Source organism: Panthera uncia, chromosome D2, assembly GCF_023721935.1.
Source record: "Panthera uncia isolate 11264 chromosome D2, Puncia_PCG_1.0, whole genome shotgun sequence".
Classification (NCBI taxonomy): Eukaryota; Metazoa; Chordata; class Mammalia; order Carnivora; family Felidae; genus Panthera; species Panthera uncia.
In genome coordinates, this window is record NC_064818.1 from 17,234,520 (window position 1) to 17,252,946 (window position 18,427).

Genomic DNA, 18,427 nt, shown 5'->3' on the forward strand with positions numbered 1-18,427 from the left:
TTGCTGAGCTCCCTGGGCTCCTTGAACTCGGATTGGGGAGGAGTAGCCAGAAAGAGATCTCAAGAGTCTCCGAGCATCCGGCAGCCGGCGTCATAATGGTGACAGGTGCCGTTTCCACGCTTGGTGCGTACCGGGTGCTGCGCTCTGGTTTACGTGCAGCATTTCATTTCGTCCTCAGGACTGCCCTTTGAGGCAGGTGCTGTAATCGTCCCCATTTCACAGGTGGGGCAAGTGAAGCTTTGCGGGGCCGTGGACCTTGTCCCGGGCGCCCGTTTGATGGGTCAGATCCGCCCGACTGCGCCCTGGTGCTCCCAGCGTGCAGAGCATTCTTGGAGACTTACCTGTGGCTCAGCCTCGTGCCCAGTTGGGCTCTGCGGTCGGGCGATCCGTTCCCAGGCAGAGCTGACTCGGAAAGGCCCTTCCGCGTCTGGGAACCAGGTCCTGTTCGGCGTGTTGTTGGCCTAGGCCTGGTGCCACTGGCATCGGCCTGTCTCTGGGTTCCCATTTGGTCTTTGGGCCCGTTGCTGTGCCCACTCGCCTCTCTGATTCCGCCACCCCAGCGGCCCACCGCATTGGGACCGAGATGGAGTCGTCTGTGCGTTTGGAGATCTAGCACCATTTCCCCCCCGCCGTACCTCAAAGAGTTTGCCGCAAGGGGATTCAAACCCAGCACCCTGCGCCTGTGCGTGTAGGGTTTCATCCCACGGCAGGGTGATTGCACTTGGAGTTAGGGAGGGGTTTTCCCTTTCACAACCAAAGGCAAGGCAGCTCTTGGCCTCACTTCTAATGAGATTTCCTGTGGCCGAGGGCTCCTCTCCTTCCTAGCTGTTTGTCACTGTGGTTGCTATTAGTGATGCCCGGGGCTAAGAACTGTGCAGATACCAACTCAGCCCTCTTTCTGAGCGTCCTGTGAGCCGGAGAGGTTTATCCCCTTCTTCTGGCAGTAGCAGCAGGAACAGGGAATTTAGGGCTGACTTCTTGACTAGGGATGACAGTTAGGTGTTTGAAAGAGCCGGAAAGAGCCTTAGAGCTCTTCTATGGCCTTCTATGGTCTTCTAGAGGTCCTTTATTCTGCCCACCAGGAAAAAACACGTTTGCCCAGCATCAGGCTGCTGATCAGGGCTGATGTGCAGACTGGGGGCCTTTCTGTCTCCACCTGCTGCCCCACGCTCTACTCTGCCCTGCTGGGGTCTGCACACACCTCCGGCACCCACCCTGGGCAGCCGCCAGTCCGCACAGTACCAGGTCCTGGCCCTGCGGCGTGTGTTCAAAGTGACTCTTGGGGTTAGCATGGACAGGCTGAGTGATGGTAATGTGGTCAGATTAAATGGGAACGGGGACAGCCCCGGGGACAGCTCCTCAGAGGGCAGGGGCCACCCGATGGGGAAGCCAGGGGCAGAGGCTCCCTTGGCCCTCTTGTCAAAGGGGCTGCTGGTTTGGATGCCGACTCTATCGTCTGTGGTCAGTCTGGGAAGAACCCCCGCGCGTGGATCGAGTGGGTAAAAGGCAAGCCGATCCAGGAGGATGGGACCCCTCATGGACGCTTCAGACAAGCTCCAGGTTCGGTGGGAGACAGGGAGCGCCCAGGGAGCTGGGCGGTTGGAATTCTCTCCTTAGCGAAGCGTGCTAATAAAATGACACAAAACTTCTCCTCTCCGAAGTATTCCTTGGGACTGCGAGTGCATAGAAAGGAAGGAATCTGTGCGTTCCAGGGTGACGTCTCCTGACGCTCTGCCCGTGTTCTTCTCTATTGATTCCACGTTGAGCCAAGAGGCTGTGGACAACAGCGGCGGCGACAGTGATAATAGCAACATCAGAAGCAGGAATACCCCATAGTGCCTGAGTGCATCCTGATAGATTCCTAGCTTATATAATCCTCCTACTGCGCTACTGGGTAGGTAGCCTGAGGCTCAAGGTCACATAGCTAACAAGCAGCAGATTCACACTCAGGCTGTTGGGCTGGAATCTGCACTGTCCACCACGAGCTGTCTGGGGAGGATGGCAGGATTTAAACAAATACGGCGTCTGATGTGGAAGGGTCCACAGCAGCTCCCGACGCCGGTTTGCCGAGGGAAGAGAGATGCTCTTTCTTGCTGTCTGCCCACGTCCTCCTGGGTGTTTTCCTATCTCATTGTGAGGTTCTTCCATCTAGAGAGAGAGAGAGAGAGAGAGAGAGAGAGAGAGAGAGAATGAGCAAGCTCGGATGAGCTTGTGTCTTTGAAACTCCCAAAGTCTGGCCTGGCCATCTATTTATCTCGGACGTAAGGGATTAGGAAAGACGGGGAGTTATTTTCCTTGGTACATCTCAAGGATCCGGGAGGAAATTTCAGCCTGCCCACCTGCTTTCTGGGTTTAGGACCAACTCACAGTTGGAACATAGTATGGGAGGGCCTCCCCACCTCTTTGGCATTTAGCTGCCCCCTCCCCCCTTCTGCTGGCTCATTAGTACCCACAGCCCCTCCAGGCCGGGCTCTCGCTTGCATTTTGCCCGCAGCTGCTAACAGCTGTTTTTCCCTCCCAGAGTCTTGACAAACAATACCCCTGGTCACAAAGAGGAATATTTATAACCGATGGAAAGCACAAATAAGTATTTGACTGCCATATTAACATTTTGGGGACCCCTAGAGCCCCCTTCTTCAAAATATCATCTGCTGGGTTTTTTTTTCTGCTTCTAAAGGCCATTCATTTGGTTATATCATCTGTTTCCAGAAATCATATTCAGAAAAGCATAACGAAAAAAATGGAAGTCACTTATAACCCTACCGCTTAAAGATGGTCATGGTGAACCCTTTGACTTAAATCTTTTCAGCTGTTTAGAGTTTACAGGCACACTTTTTTTTTTTAAGTTTGTACCAAACTGTTTGTACTGCTTTCTTATCTTTTTAAAGATGGTCTCCTGAACGTTTTCTTACGCTCTCAAATACTCCTCGAGAACATTCCTTTTTGACGTAGAGAGGATTCCACATCATGAATATTCCCTATTTGGGGACATTTAGTGTATTTGGACTGTTTTTCCTCTGCAAAATACACGTGCATCTCTGAACATTCCCTTAGAATAACATCAAAGCTTGTAAACAATTTGTAAAGGCAGATTTCCCCCTTGGAAATGTTATGCCTTTTTATTCTTTGATAAACAGAGAGATGTTTCTGTGAGCTCTAAGTAATACCGGGCGCTGATCTTTTAAGAGGGCTCGAATGTTTGGGGGAGAGTGCCGTCCTGTTTTGCCCTTCCCCACTAAGCGGGGCAGATATGTGACCCCTTGCTGCACCCTGGCCACCTTCACCCCCAGGAAGCGCTGCTCGTCAGTCACGACCCTACCCTTCCCCCCAGCCACAGACTTCAGAATCCTCCTTAACACGGGTACAGGCAGCTACGAGCCACGCGAGCTGACACAAGAGCCCGAGCCTATTTGCCATCTGTGGGTCAAGGATTGACGCCTGTTCCGAAGAGGCGTGCAGGGTGCTCTTTTTCATTCATTCCTGGAGAATGGGCTGGGGGTGCGGAAGCACCTGCACAGATTGGTTTTGGAAGCACCGTGTGCCGAATTTCAGTAGGCATCTTGAGCAAGACCAAGATCTACAAGGCACCTGGGGTGGCTCCGTTGCTTGAGCATCCAACTTCCAGATCTCACAGTTTGTGAGTTCGAGCGCCACGTCGGGCTCCGCGCTGACAGCACGGAGCCTGCTCGGGATTCCCTCTCTCTCTCTCCTCCTCGTGCTCCAAATAAAGAAAGTTAAAACAAAGGAAGATGTGAAACAATCAGGGTTTGTTTGGAAGTATGCCAGCCTTTCCGTATCCACCCCGATTCGAAGGGTGTCAGTTGAGAGGTGCACTCTGTGTTCTTCGTGTTTCCGTGGGTTACTCTCCAGGCCCTTTATCAAGTAAGAGAACAGTCGTGGGGCTGATGGTGGGCAAGACGTTTATGGCATTTGCCGGGCACAGCTTAGTGTTCTGTGTCTCCTTACAGCTTTCACTTCGGATCCCTCGCGCTGGTTTCTTTGTCTTTATGCGTGAAGATTAGGGATGGTCGCGTATGTGCTCTGCAGTCGACCTGTCTAGCGCGGCGTCGCCTTGCCCAGAAAGGAGCGCTAGAAAAACCCGAGAGCTACAAAACTGCTGGCTAAACGTGGTCACGGTGCAGCCCCATGTGGGTAATTCGATTTGTCAGACGGTGAGCCCTGAGCAGCAGAGGACCCTGCTTTTTCCTGGACTCAACGGCATTAGAGACACAGCTGCCTGTGCGTCACGGGCAGTTCTGTCTGGAAGGCCCGCCCCCTGTCACTCTGCTATGAGACACCTAGCTACGCACCTTGGTCGCTGCAGCTGCACCTCGGCTGGCTAGGGTCGCCTCCCAATGGGAAGCGTTTATCCCCCTCCTCACCCCCCCCCCAACCCGGTCCCCCTCCTCCTCCTCGGTGCTTAGGCAGCTGGTGCACACGGCTGTGATGAGCCCTTAGGGCACTAAACTTGGTCGTGTGCTTGCGTAGGAAGGCAGCCACCTGGGGCATGGAAGCAGCTTGGGCTCCTACTCAAGCTCCGACCTTGAACAGTTGCTCCAAGCCCTGGGCCTCCGCTTACACATCCGTAAAACTTCCCTTAGAAATGAGACGCCTGCGCTGTTGGTGGGAAAGCAAACTGGTGCAGCCGCTCTGGAAAAACAACGTGGAGGTTCCTCACAAAATTAAAAATAGATCTACCCTATGACCCAGCGGGAGCACCGCTGGGACCTTATCCAAGGGACACAGGAGTGCTGAGGCATAGGGGCCCGTATACCCCAATGTCTATAGCAGCGCTTTTTTTTTTTTTTTTTTCAAAGTGTTTTTTTTTTTTTTTTTTTTTTTTTATTTTCGGGACAGAGAGAGACAGAGCATGAACGGGGGAGGGTCAGAGAGAGAGGGAGACACAGAATCGGAAACAGGCTCCAGGCTCCGAGCCATCAGCCCAGAGCCCGACGCGGGGCTCGAACTCACGGACCGCGAGATCGCGACCTGGCTGAAGTCGGACGCTTAACCGACTGCGCCACCCAGGCGCCCCAGCAGCGCTTTCAACAATAGCCAAATTACGGGAAGAGCCCAAATGTCCGTCGACTGACGAGTGGATAAAGAAGATGTGGTTTCTATATACGATGGAATACTACTCGGCCATGAGAAAGAATGAAGTCCTGCCGTTTGTAGCAACGTGGATGGCACTGGAGGGTGTTAGGCTAAGTGAAATAAGTCAGGCAGAGAAAGACAGATGAAAACATGTGTTTTCACTCCTATGGTGAACTTGAGAAACTTCACAGAAGACCATGGGGGAAGGGAAGGGGAAAAAATAGTTACCGACAGGGAGGGAGGGAGGCAAATACAGAGAACACGCTGAGGGTTGATGGGGGGGGGGGGGGGAGGGGAAAATGGGTGATGGGCATGGAGGAGGGCGCTTGTTGGGAGAAGCACTGGGTATTGTATGGAAGCGATGAATCACGGGAATCTACCCCCCCAAACCAAGAGCACACTGTACCTCCTGTATGTTAGCCAACTTGACAGTGAATTATATTAAAAGGAAAAGAAGAAAGAAAGAAATCTGGTGCCTGCGTACATTAAAACCCTAATGGAGCCCTAGGCACAGCATCACCTCTGAATCAAGGTTCGTGTCCCCTCCCCACACTGGACGCCCCAAACTTAGGTACCTCGTGAAATTAAAGAATGTACCTCAGGGGCGCCGGGGTGGCTCAGTCGGTTAAGCGTCCGACTTCCGCTCAGGTCGTGATCTCACGGTCTGTGGGTTCGAGCCCCGCGTCGGGCTCTGGGCTGACGGCTCAGAGCCTGGAGCCTGCTTCCGATTCTGTGTCTGCCTCTCTCTCTGCCCCTCCCCTGTTCATGCTCTGTCTCTCTCTGTCTCAAAAATAAATAAATGTTAAAAAAAATTTTTTTTTTTAAAGAACGTACCTCAGTGGCTCCCTTCCTGAAGGAGTTATCGGGCCTTTGTCCAACTCCAATGGATCTGTCGGGCACAGAACAACACACTGTGGGTTTCCACTCTCAGGTTCTTTGATGCGGTGGCCAGGGGCTAAGTGGCAGTCACCCCTGTGTCTTCCTCAAAGAGCGGGTGTTTCTTCACCATCCCTGAATTCTTTGGAATTCAAGTCTCAGCTGGTTCTTTCCACTGGCCAGAAGCTGGTCCCCAGGACGGATTCAGTGACAGCCTGACTCTCCCAAATGAAAAGTGCCTCTCTTGCCCTGGAGCTCGGTCTCGTCCAAGGGTATTTTGTTGACGTTGACGGCTGCCATTTTGCAACATCCTGAAGCTGCGTTAACTTGAGCAGACAGCCGGGGGCCTCACTGATCTGAGCTGGGCTGTGACTCTGGACGTCTGGTGTCTGTGAGTGCCTGGTCCCATCCAAACCCAGAAGGGAAAAGGAAGTCTCGGTGACACCCTAGCAAATGTTATTCAGCCAGCCAGCTCTTACTGGGATCCAGTAATGGGATTCTGGAAAATAAGTAAAATGAGCCCATGTACTTGTGAGGCTTGTGTCCTAGCTAACGCTGGGGGGTCAGATCACAGGTGGGCAGCCTGGGGGGAGGCTGCTGGCTTCCTCTCCCTCATTTCTATAGAGGCGTCTGCTATTGTCAGCTGTGTGTGTTGGGGCTATGAGGTCGTGTGGTGGGGGGGCACTGAAACTGGAAGAATCTTCCGTCAAGATTTACCACAGTGCGGTGGTCAGGGGCATGGACTCAGGCTGGGCCATCAGGGGTGGCTTCTGGTCCTGCCCTTTGCTGGTTGTGTGACCTCAGGCAAGTCCCTTAACCTGTCTGTGACTCAGTTTCCTCATTGGATACATGGAGGTTAGTAGTGGTGCACGTGTCTCCGAGTTATCATCAAGGAGGAAGGGAGTCAAACTATCATTTATAAAGCAGAACACATATACAGCATAAGTGCCATATACACGTATGCTGAATAAAATATGTAAACGTTCTTTTATGTTCACGGAGAAATAAATAACATACCCGGCCCAGCTACACTTGTGGAACGGGGCTCTGGATGTGTGACCCTGAGAAAGGAAAGGCTCCAGGAAGAAAAAGGATAGGAGCCTGAAGGCCAGAACCGCCCCCAACTCAGTAACCATAACATTGACCTCCTCTGGTTCCTTGTTTCCTCTTGGGGAGGCGAGGCTGCAGGTGGCTGGTGGGACGGGGCCAGCCTCTCCCCACAGTCCACTGGATGCGGAGGTCGGCACCTCCCTCCACCGGCTTGACTCGGTGAGTCATAGCATGAATGTGGGCCCTCTCTCAGGCTTCCCGGCCAGCTTGGCCAGGATGTACTTCTTTCTTGCCTGGTCCCTGGTCCCTGGTCCCTTGCCTTCTCTCTCCCGGGGCCTGGAGGGCTGTGCAGGGCATTAGAGGGATGCAGTTAGGGTGCGGGGATAAAGCCCCTCCGGCCTGCCTTCCTTCTTCTTGGCCCAGCTGAGCCGAGACAGCGCCTGGTCCCATCCTCCACGCACAGGGTGCCATGGGTGTCCCCGAGTACTAGAAAGGAGGATGAGAACTCCACCGGAAGCCTTTGCTCTCCCTCCTCCCTCCACACCCCAGCGATCCTGCAGTCCTGCACTCGGGTGCCCCCGGGGGACACAGGCACGCAGAGCAAATACAGACGCCTGGTGGAGGGAGACAAGGAGCATGGCCTGGGGTCCACACACCCATGCTGGGCTGTGAAAGGAGGCAGCGGGTTGCACCAGCGATGCCAAGCCAGGAGGGGAGGTGCCCGAGAGTCAGCTGTCAGCAGCGGGGAGGGTGGCCAGCCCCTGTGTCCTAATAGGTTTTTCGAGGGAGGGAGTCCAGCCCAGTCCCACGCAGTGGCCTCTGATGTTCCTCGATGACCTAACCACCATCATGTCAACACAGACCCTTGTCACTGCTGCTTCTCAAGCAGGGCTCCTGAGCCCCAGAGCAGAGGTCCAGGCCCCACCTCCTGGTGCCACCGACTGGGTTCAGGATGCAGTGTGGCCTGTACCTTCTCTTTCGGGTTGGAAAGGGCCGGACCCTTTCTGGGGCCTCCCAGAGCCTTCTGGCCTCTTCACCGACTCTCTCATTCCCTCTGGCCCGTGGCGAAGCCATCTCAGAGGTCATGATGGGCCTGTGCTGGTTGCTTTTTGTCCCCTTCCTTGGGCTCCCAGTATTTTTTTTTAAATACTAAGACTGGTTTGCAAACATGGCACATTTTATGTGCCCGGCCCAGTCTGCATCTCCGTAACTCTGTGTTTAATCTCTCTTGTAGATAGGCACAAAGGGCTAAACCCAGCGTCTTGAGGAACGTAAGGTGTGGACGAGTGGGTCCCGCCCGAATCCCTACTCCCTCTTCAGGTACACGCATGCGCGCACGCACGGGGTGGTCCTGCCCATACCTCGGGCTGTCTGCAAGGGGTCCCTGGCCCTACATCCAGCGCACGCGTTGTGGATCCCACCCTTTGTCTTGTCTACTCTCCCGCATCATGTTCTAGTGAGCACCTCGGTACCCTTGACCTTCTCTGTGAGCTGCAGGATGCTGCTGTTGACCTTGAGACCTGGAGGGTCATTAGCCTTTGAACACATCCCTTTTCCCTGGCTCGCTCAGCATACCTCAGTGGGCCAGACACTGTTCTAGGCGCCTAAGACCCAACAGACAAAACTCCCATCCGTGTGGACCTTCCACAAACCTCCTCTGGACTTCTCCCAAGGGATTCGCCATCAGTGATAAAATCCCTATGACTTCCTCCAAAATTATCCAGGATTTCTGGTTTGCGCTCCAGCAGCCGGACCCATTGGTGGTGCGCCTGCTTTGCTGGGCCCTGTCGTCCCCATCGCTGCTTGTTTTGGAAGGTGGGGGGGCGTGGGTGGTGCCTCAGCTCAGAGTTCCTTCTAAGAATTTATTTCAGCCAAAGAAAGAAACTCCCAAGTCCATATATATTTAAATAGCCCCCTTTTCAGCTCCTGTCCTGTCTCGCCACAGCCTCTGTCCTCCTTCCTGGGCCGGCCCTCTGCCTCCCCTCACCCTCCCCAGGTCAGAACTGCATCACGCGCTTGGGAAATTGGAAGCAACCACAACGCCAGGAAGACTCAGCCATCCGGGGAGTCCACGCCCGCGTGTGTGGGTGGCGCCTGGCGGGGGGAAGAGACCGTCGGCTCCTTCATTCACCAGCCGGGGTGACCTGGGGCAAGACTCTTGCTTCCGCGGCTGCAGAGCGGGCGTCCCGGCGCCTCTTGGGTTGACCCCCGTGAGAATCAAGTGTGGTCAGCTAACTGCTTGTTGTGGTGCTTTATGCACAGAAGACCCTCCGTGAGGCACACCAGAGTTTTCTATATGCCATCAGGTGCATGGCTTGGAATACACTTCTTGAAGCCCAGGGGGACTGTCCATGCTTTTCATCGTTTGCACTCTCCCAGAGTGCCCGGGGCGCGGTCCCTTGCTCTTGCCTGCCTCGGAGGAACATGCACCGTGATGCTACGCGGGACTGGCCAGGGCGGGCAGCAAGTTGGGGACACCAGTGGGCTCAGCGGGCGCCCGGTGCGCGGGAGGAGGAAGGTCTGGAGAAGGAGCCTGAGGAAGAAACAGCACCCAGGCACATGGAAGTTGGCCATGAACCTGGTTTGGTTCAGCATGAAGAACCAAGGTGGGTGTCCTTGGCACAGCAGGAAGCAAGGGAAGCAAGAAAAAGCTGTGAGGTCACGGAGGAAATGAGCAAATTCTCTGGGTGGCCCGTCCTCGCTGGCCACTGCGCGTGACACGGGGCCTTTGAGGTGGGGCCGGCCCCAGACGGTGGCCCCGTAGCTCCTCAGCTCCCCGTCCCCTCCCCATCGTGTACTTCCCAAGCAGGAGACAAAAATCCTGCCACCCTTTCTGTCTCCAAGCAGAGGCTTTAAAAATACGGCCTCCTGTGAAAAATAGACACGGCGTCTAAATGAACTATCAACTGTGGTAGCTAAGGCTGCTCTTCTGTAATAGCCATCTGGTAAGTCAGCTCCGGGAAGTGGGACAGGAGCCGGGGGTAGGGGACTGGCGGATGCTGTCGGGCACGTGATCAGATCCCATCACTGGGCACCTCAGCCTCTTGCTGGGCGTCCTCCCTCTCCGTCCGCACCCTGACTGTGAACCTCCTGGTACCGTTCTCTTTGTCTTCGCTCTACCAACACGGAGACCGTGGGTCGCCGAGGACTATAGACCGAACGTTTGCGTGGCCCCCGGAACTCCCACCCCGTCCCCAACACGACGGTACGAGGAGGTGGGCCTGTGGGAGGCGCCTAGGTCATGAGGGTGGGATCTCATGGTGGGATTAGTGTGTCTTAGGAAAGAGACCCCAGAGATCTCCCTGGACCTCCCCCTGCATGGAAACACAGCGAGAAGACGGCCCCTTGTGAACCAGGGAGTGGCCTTCACCAGACACCAGGTCTGTCAGCACCGTGATCTTGGCCTTCACCTCCAGAACCGTGGGAAGTAAATTGCTGCCCTTCAAGCCGCTCGTCCCACGTGCTCTAAGATGAAGTAATGAAGCACCTTGCCCGAGGTCACGCGCCTCGTGCGTCACGGAGCTGGAGGCCAGTCCCAGGTCGTCGACTCTGCTGGCCGGCAACTACTTCCGAACCGTGCTAGGTGACTTTTACATAATTATTTACATTCCTCGGAATGGTTCCGTCGTTGGCTCTACCGTTTCATCGGTCTTGGAAGGGGGAGGAGGAGAGTTACCCGTGAGGAACTGAAACCCAAAGACACTGGAGTTTCACAGAGGCTCGGTTAGACAGGGAAAGAGCCGGGAACAGAACCAGCTCCCTCCCGCCCCCAACCCCAGCTGTGGCCAACTCCGCCTCTCATCCTTTAACGGCCACCTACCTCTCCCCACTATGCTTTAGCTCAGCACGAAGGAAAAGTGAAATCTGTGCTTTGGGTGGGGAAGTGTCCTAGTGGAGAAGCCTGGTCCGGGGGCACAGGGGATGCGCGTGGTCCTGGGCGTGGGGTCTGAGCCTCGACCAGCCGTTCTCACAGGCCGCACGGACTCTTAGCCGTGGGAGGACTCACGGACTCATGGATGCCATGGAATAGCCCCGTCACCTGGCCTTTAGGCTACTGCCACTAAGGGAGTCACATTCGCAATGGAGCTTTGCGACTGGCAGTGTTCGTTCCTTCCTTCGACACCTGAGCTGTTGGTCAGGGTCACAGCCCCTCCCGTGTTGTCACCTTGCTGCTTACATCAAAACCGGATGCGGCGGGAGCAGTAGAAGTTCCCTGTTCTGCCCGTCCAAGCGCGTGTGACCTGATCTCCGTTCGCTAACAAAGTCCAGAGAACAGTCTGTGCGCGTGACCTGAAATGTAAACGACCAGAGCTCCAGAGAGAGAGGACCCTGGGAGGGGGTCCGCAGGCCCAGGCGAGAGCAGATCCGTTTGGTTCCAGCTGCTCCCCGTTAGCTCAGTGCACGTGGAGATGGTCAGGGTCCCTCCCCACCCCCCGCCCAGCAGAGCACCCCGCCCCCCCTCCCCCCACTGCAGGTGGCAGGCCCTTGAGCTGGCCGTCACACATAGATGAAGACTGTTCACCTTACACAGTCGTGTAAGACTGTTCCTTATAGGTGTATGGGTGCCTCGCTCTTGAAGTTGGGCTGTCTTGAAAAGCCTTTATATGTCAGGCGTGGGTGCATGCCCCCCCCTTCTCTGCAAAGCAGTTCTTTGTCACGTGACATCTGGTCAGGGGTGTAGCTTTAACGTCTGGACCAGCCAACACATTAGCCCTCTTCTATAAGAACTACTCCTGTGAACAGCGTCACCTCAGGCGTCCCATCCCAGAATTGTCTCTGTATTGCCGGTGTCTTCTCCCGCCGCTGGGCTGGATTAACATGAGGGAGACCACGCATGGGCACACGCGTGCATGTGCACACACACACGCACACACACACGGCTTGCCCTTACGTGCTCCTGACAAGGAAGCCTTGCAAGCGATAAATTGCGTGACTGATGCTGTACTTGGGTTTCCCGGCCGGGTTTCTGCATGTTTTCTAAAGGCCCTGGAGAGCGGCGAGGAGTCTCACGTGTCCTCCGGTGGGAAGGCACCATTTCGAGGACTTAACGCTCATCTGAGCCTGTGTTGGTATGTCGTGGGTAAGCGTTGCAGGTCGGCCACACCTAAACTCACTGGACGCGGCTCCCAGCTGCCCAGTGAGACAAGTGTGCATTACCCCATCGGGCCACACGGATGAGGGGCCGAGCCCCGGGGAGGTGAGGAACACGGCCTGGACTGCTACCCAAGGCTCCCGCCCCTGTGTGGACATTCCTTGATCTGGCTGTGAAACGAATTTGTTCCCGGTCATGTAGCCATGAGCCACGAGGTTAAACAAGGAAGGAAGCCTTGGAGGTCTCGAGTGGCCGTGTGGCTGGATTCTGCAGCCGAGACCCGGGCCTAGGCAGCTTGGCAGACAGACAGCTCGTCAGACAGACAGCTTGTCCTGCACGTCAGCCACGGGCGGAGGGAGGAAGGAGAGAAACGGAAGGAGAGAAACAGGAGGATTAGTTCAGCCCAAGATAAAGGCCCAGCTGCAGCCGGCACTGAGCACAATAGCTTGGCTATTTCCTACGTTACCTTTTTACAGAATATAATATCTTGATTTTTTTTTTCACATCTCAGCTGAGAGGAATATTTTTGTGATCGCACAGGATGTTCTTTTATATTTTTATATCTGCTTGATTTTGCCTGGGGAGAATCATTTTGTTATTTTATTATTTATTTTATTAAACATTTTAATGTTTATTTATTTTTGAGAGAGAGAGAGAGAGAGACAGAGTGTGAGCGGGGCAGAGAGAGAGAGAGAGAGAGAGAGGGAGACACAGAATCCGAAGCAGGCTCCAGCCTCCGAGCCGTCAGCCCGGAGTCGGACGTGGGGCTGGAACTCAACGAACCTTGAGATCGTGACCTGAGCCGAAGTCGGCCGCTCAACCGACGGAGCCACCCAGGCGCCCCTCATTTCGTTATTTTAAGCCCTTAATTCAGAATAGGAAGGGATCCTTATCTGTGTCACAAAGCTGCAGACGATTGCTGCCCCACGATGCCGGTTGATGCAAAATGCCCTTCACATCTCAGAATGACTGCTTTTGTCCCTGGAAGGTTGGACTTGAGAAAACCACACTTTCCTTCCAGACGGCATGAAGGAGGGGATCAGGGCCACATGTGGCTGTGGCCGTGAAGTGGGCACCGTGAACGGGCGGCGGTCGCTCCTTCGGGGCCCTCACACCAAACGGGGCTCATGGTGGACCGGCCAGGACGGGCCGCGGCCTGTGGCTTTCATTCCCTCCGTGGTGGTTCTTACCCCCACTGGCTGGGGAAGGAAACCAAGATGCAGAGAGGTTACGTGGCCTGGCCACGGTCACGTAACTAGCAGCTGCAGACCCCGGCCACGTAGGCTTCCGCCTCCACACAGATGTTTCTGGTTGTCCTTACCTTTTTTATCAGACATCGACATGGGCTGCTGTCCATGAAACCGGATCCCTTCCATGGGGCTCAGCAAAGAGGCCCTTCCTCCTGCGTGGGCCGTGGAATCGGCTCTCCCCACTCACCCACTCTATCCACCTTGTCAGCGGGGGCGTCCGGCATACCGTGGGCCGGGCTTAGAGCGCCGCGACCGCCGGCCTTTACCTCGGCGGTCACACTGCGGTCGGGTCAGAGGGCGGGACTGCAGAGGTGGACCAGAACGGGTGTGTAAGTCCCTAACAGAACAACCGTGGCCTATGATAAATGCAGGAAGGAAGTGCAGTCTGGATGGGGATGGGCAGGACTGGCTCTCTGCTTGTGGTTGGGGGCACCTCATCAAGGAAGGCTTGCTTCCTGCGGACGGGTCTGCGTGGGTGCAGGCCCTGGGGTGGAAGGAGCGTGCCAGAGCCCGGGCCTGACCCCAACCCTACCTGCACCCCTTGTGCTCAGCTGCCCTTGGAGAGCGGCCTGGGATGGGGGTGGGTAGCTGTGACCCGGCCCTGCAGGGCCCCGAGCGCTTGGTCAGGAATGTGGGTTCGCTTTAACGCGGTGGCAAGTCCCGGGAGTGTTTGAATTCAGCAGGGGACTGTAGCGACCTGGTTTATATTCTTTTAACGATTTTTCCTGTTGCTGGAGTGTGTGATCAGCCACCCATTGCTCTGACCCAGGCAGCCACCACCCCTGGCCTAGAAGGCAAAAACGGTCTCCGCCCGAAGGATTCACAGCAACAGGACTCAAGGATGGGCGGGATGCGGGGCGCCAGCAGCAGAGGAACCCGTGGTGGTTTTGGTGTCTGGGGGGGGCTGGCGGGGAGGAGCAAAACGGGAGAGGACAGTGAGGCATCTGGAGTTTCAGCCTGGACACGTGTGTTGTAAGATGCTCTGGTAAAAGTGGAAATGACAAATTGATGAGGCCCCAGGGTTCAGGCCGCCTCCGGTACCCGGCTCACCCGCAGTCTGCTCCCCCTGCCCAGCACACCTGCATGGAAACTGAGCACGGCGCCGTGCGTAGAGGTGAGGGAGCCAGGAGGGGAAGCCGGGTGGCCACCCCTCAGGTTCCCCCGGTGCTCACTGGCTTCAGGAACAGCCCCAGGCCCTCCCCACACACCACCTATAGTGATTCCCCCTAAAGCGGGAGCACGATCCGCGGTGCTCACAGCCCTTCTCGCCTCGCTGCGGGGAGTCCGGGCCCTGCCCCCAGTGCCTGCAGCCAGCCTTCTCTCTTGCACAGTCTGCTAAACTCAGGGCCTTTGCGGGAGATGTTCTCAGTGCCTGAGATCTTCTGTAACCTCCTGGCCGCCATCCCTTTGCAGCCGCCAGTCTCGAGAGCCGTCTCACGCGGCTCGTCCATCCCCCCCGCCCCCACTCCCAGGATCTGGACTCGGGGTCCCTCTTGTGAGCACCGGCCTCCCCCGAGCCTGACATCACTGGTCACTGTCTGCTGCCTGCTCCTGTCCCTACACCGAGAACTTCCTGGGGAGAGAGCACTGGGTCTTACTCCTCTCTTCCTAGGATCCATACGACACCCGTGAGTGTTCGGAATAAGTGGTTTCTGCTAACTGCCCTTGCGTTACAGTCCACCCCCTGAATGGGACATCTGCTTTTGTAGATGTCGCTCCTGGAAAGAGGGGGTTGGTTTCTACCTTGGGGTAGTGGTTCGGGGTGGGGGGGGAATCTCTTCAGGGAATCTGAGCATCACTGGACCATTCTTAATGCTACCCTGGGCCCATGGGCCTGCTGTGGCATCCTGGGATTGAGGGAGCAGGTGATCCCCGGGGGGCTGAAGGAACCAGGTGGGCGATGGTTGAACCAAGCCCTGAAGAGTGACTTGGTGACATGGTGGGGTGGGGAGGGGGGGAAGAGCACCGGCCTCCCCCGGCCGGGAGATGACTGTATGAGTTTATAGCCTTGTCATGCGTCATCAACACGCAGAGCCCCGTCTCCCTTCGGCAGACCCGAAGGTAAACTCGGGCATTACAGGTCCTTCCTACCACCCTGCCCCCCACCCCCACCCCCACTTCCATGCCACCTTTGCGGTTTTTTTCCCTTCAGAATTCCTTCTGGCTGTGTGCATTGTAACCCTACATAGCCCACCATGAAATGTGTGTGTGCCAGAGGTAGAGGGAGCTCGGGGGGGTTTGAGGACCATGCACCTGGCTTAAGCCGTGTGTATGCACTGTGTGCAGGACAGCCACATCCCTTCTTGTCCACTCTCGAGAGCAGAAGTGGCACGTTAATAATTACAGCAGCAGCAGGTGCTCTCAGACTGGTGCGGGGCCAGGTGGGAAGACGGTCGCCCCAACGATAAGGCGCTTACAAGTGAGTGCCCTTGGGCTGGATCCCTATACTTCTGAGCTTCTGTTTCCTTCCCTGCAAAAGGGGACAAGGCTTCACGAGGATCTTGTAAGGATCACGTGGGGTAATAGCCGGAAAAGCTCCTGTGAATGAATCAAATGTAAGAGAGTCTTGTCTTGGCTGGGGGCGCTGCCCACCCCCAGAGCCATATTATTAAATAGCCCTATTATAAATAAGGTTGGCGATATGGGTTGAATCTACTGAATAGCATTTTCTCCCTCCCTCCTTCCCTCCATCCCTTCCCAGGGACTGGCCTGTGCCAACACTTTCCAATACGAAGAATCAGAACAGCTGAGACAGGCAGTGGAGGATGCTTGTAAATCCAAACTAAACAGATAAGAGGGAGCCAGCTACTTCCCCGTTTCTTCATTAAACAGTTGGCCAGGGCAGAGTTTGCTGGGAGAATTCATTGCGAAATAGCCCGGGAGGCAAAATTGCTTTAAAGATAACTTTTGGAAGAGAAAATTTCGTTCTGCTCCCTCAGCATGATGTAGCAATTAAAATGCTGGTTTTTCTCCTCTTTGAGAGCTACCCCTGAATAATTTATGGCTTCACCCACCGGAGGGTGCAAGGCTTCGCTGAAATAAGATGATTTCCACTAAAGAGTGGGTGTGGGGCTGTAGGCCGCAGGCCGCTCTTACTCACCGGGGCCCCGCTGTCTCCTGGCCTCGCCGTCCCTGCAGCCAGGGCCACCTGCTCCGAGAGCAGTTAGGTGCCAGTGGCACCAGGACCGCCTGGTGCCCTTCCAGTAACTGGTTGGTGACAGTGAGTATGGTGGTCACTTCACTCTCCGGGCTTCAGGGTTTTTTTCTACAACATGAGAGCAATTGAGCATTCCAAAGCCCAGAGCCCGGGGCAGTGGATTTCTGCTGATAACATCTCAGTATAAGTCTCTAGGTTTTCACAACAGCCTTGCGAAGCAGGTGTTCCGCTTTCCTCGTGGGAAAGAGGGAATTTATCTAAGACTGTGCATTTAGCTAGATGTGAATTCAGGGTTTCACCTCCCCACTCTATCCGATCTGAAACCTGGGCGGTTGGGTGTACATTGTCTTATTTTGCTGTGAAAAAACGTGTTTTTCAGAGACTGCCTAAATCAGTAGTAGAGAAAGGTTTAGGGGGGGTGGTTAAAATTCTGAAGAGCGTGCCCGGCTTTGATTAGAAATTGCAAAGCTGGTCTCCTCAGGGGGCACTTGGCTGGCTCCGTCGGTCGGTGGACTCGGGGTCTCCGGTCGTGAGTTCAAGCCCCAAAGTTGGGTGTAGAGATTACTTAAAAAAAATTTTTTTTAAATAAAAAAAGCTTGTCTCCTACAAACCTCTACATCCTGTTAGCCTGACTTAAGACACTGGGATTGAAAGCCGTATCTCTTATGGGTGGATGTGTGTGTATGTAGTTCAGAACGCTGTCCCTGCATTAGTCAAAACTGTGAGATTTTTTTTTTTATTTTTTCTTTTTAATGTTTATTTATTTTTGAGAGAGACAGAGACAGAATGCGAGTGGGTTGGGGCAGAGAGAGAAGGAGGCACAGAATCCGGAGCAGGCTCCAGGCTATGAGCTGTCAGCACAGAGCCTGACGCCGGGCTCGAACTCAGGAGCTGTGAGATCATGACCTGAGCGGAAGTTGGACGCTCAACCGACTGAGCCATCCAGGCGCCCCAAAACTGTGAGCTTTTTATTACCTTGGTGAAATTATCTGAACAAGCCCCTTCAGATGTATTCACCAATAAATTCCAAATTGCCACGTGGAGAGCACCAGGAGATAAACATTGCAGCCTCTCCTGGGTGGAAATTTTCAGGCCCCGAGGGGTGAAAGCATTCTTACTTACAGAAGTCAGTTTACAAGAAAGCGAAACGAAAGGCAGAAAGCCACGGCGGAGCTCCTGTGTTAAGTTCAGTGTGCCCTTGCGTGGGTCTTTTCCCACGGCTCCCGCGTCCCTTTCTCTGAATTTGCTGGACAGGGAAGAACGCGGGGCCGCGGGGTGCACGTGGAGGGAGGACCTGCAGGTGCGGGGCCCGGGCGGCAGGGGGCGCGCGTGCCGCTGTCCAGGGAAGGGGACCGAAGTTCATGGGGGGGGGGGGGGGGGGCGGGCCAGCCAGCTGGGTGGGGGGGGGGCGGGGGCAGGGTGCACCCTGCGGTGGTGGTTGCGGCAATAAACCCCCGGCCTGCCTTCGTTTTAGGTCCAACCCGAAAGATGCCCCCCAGCGCCAGTGCCATGGACTTCTTCCAGCTCTTTGTCCCCGACAACGTGCTCAAGAACATGGTGGTGCAGACGAACATGTACGCCAAGAAGTTCCAGGAGCGCTTCGGCAGCGACGGCGCCTGGGCCGAGGTGACGCTGACGGAGATGAAGGCGTTCCTGGGCTACATGATCTCCACCAGCATCTCCCACTGCGAGTCGGTCCTCAGCATCTGGAGCGGCGGCTTCTACAGCAACAGGAGCCTCGCCCTGGTCATGAGCCAGGCCCGCTTCGAGAAGATCCTCAAGTACTTCCACGTGGTGGCCTTCCGCTCCAGCCAGACCACGCACGGCCTCTACAAGGTCCAGCCCTTCCTCGACTCCCTGCAGAACGGCTTCGACTCTGCCTTCAGGCCTTCCCAAACCCAGGTGAGA

At 55.5% G+C, this 18,427-nt stretch overlaps 1 protein-coding gene across 1 annotated transcript in view; it reads left to right on the plus strand.

Moving 5' to 3' along the window:
• Nucleotides 1–18,427, plus strand: part of PGBD5 (piggyBac transposable element derived 5) — a 105,655-nt gene that overhangs the window by 56,262 nt on the left and 30,966 nt on the right. The window contains exon 2 of the mRNA XM_049645051.1: nucleotides 17,994–18,421. Within this exon, the coding sequence (XP_049501008.1) occupies nucleotides 17,994–18,421 (428 nt within the window). The remainder of the gene's footprint in view (nucleotides 1–17,993; nucleotides 18,422–18,427) is intronic.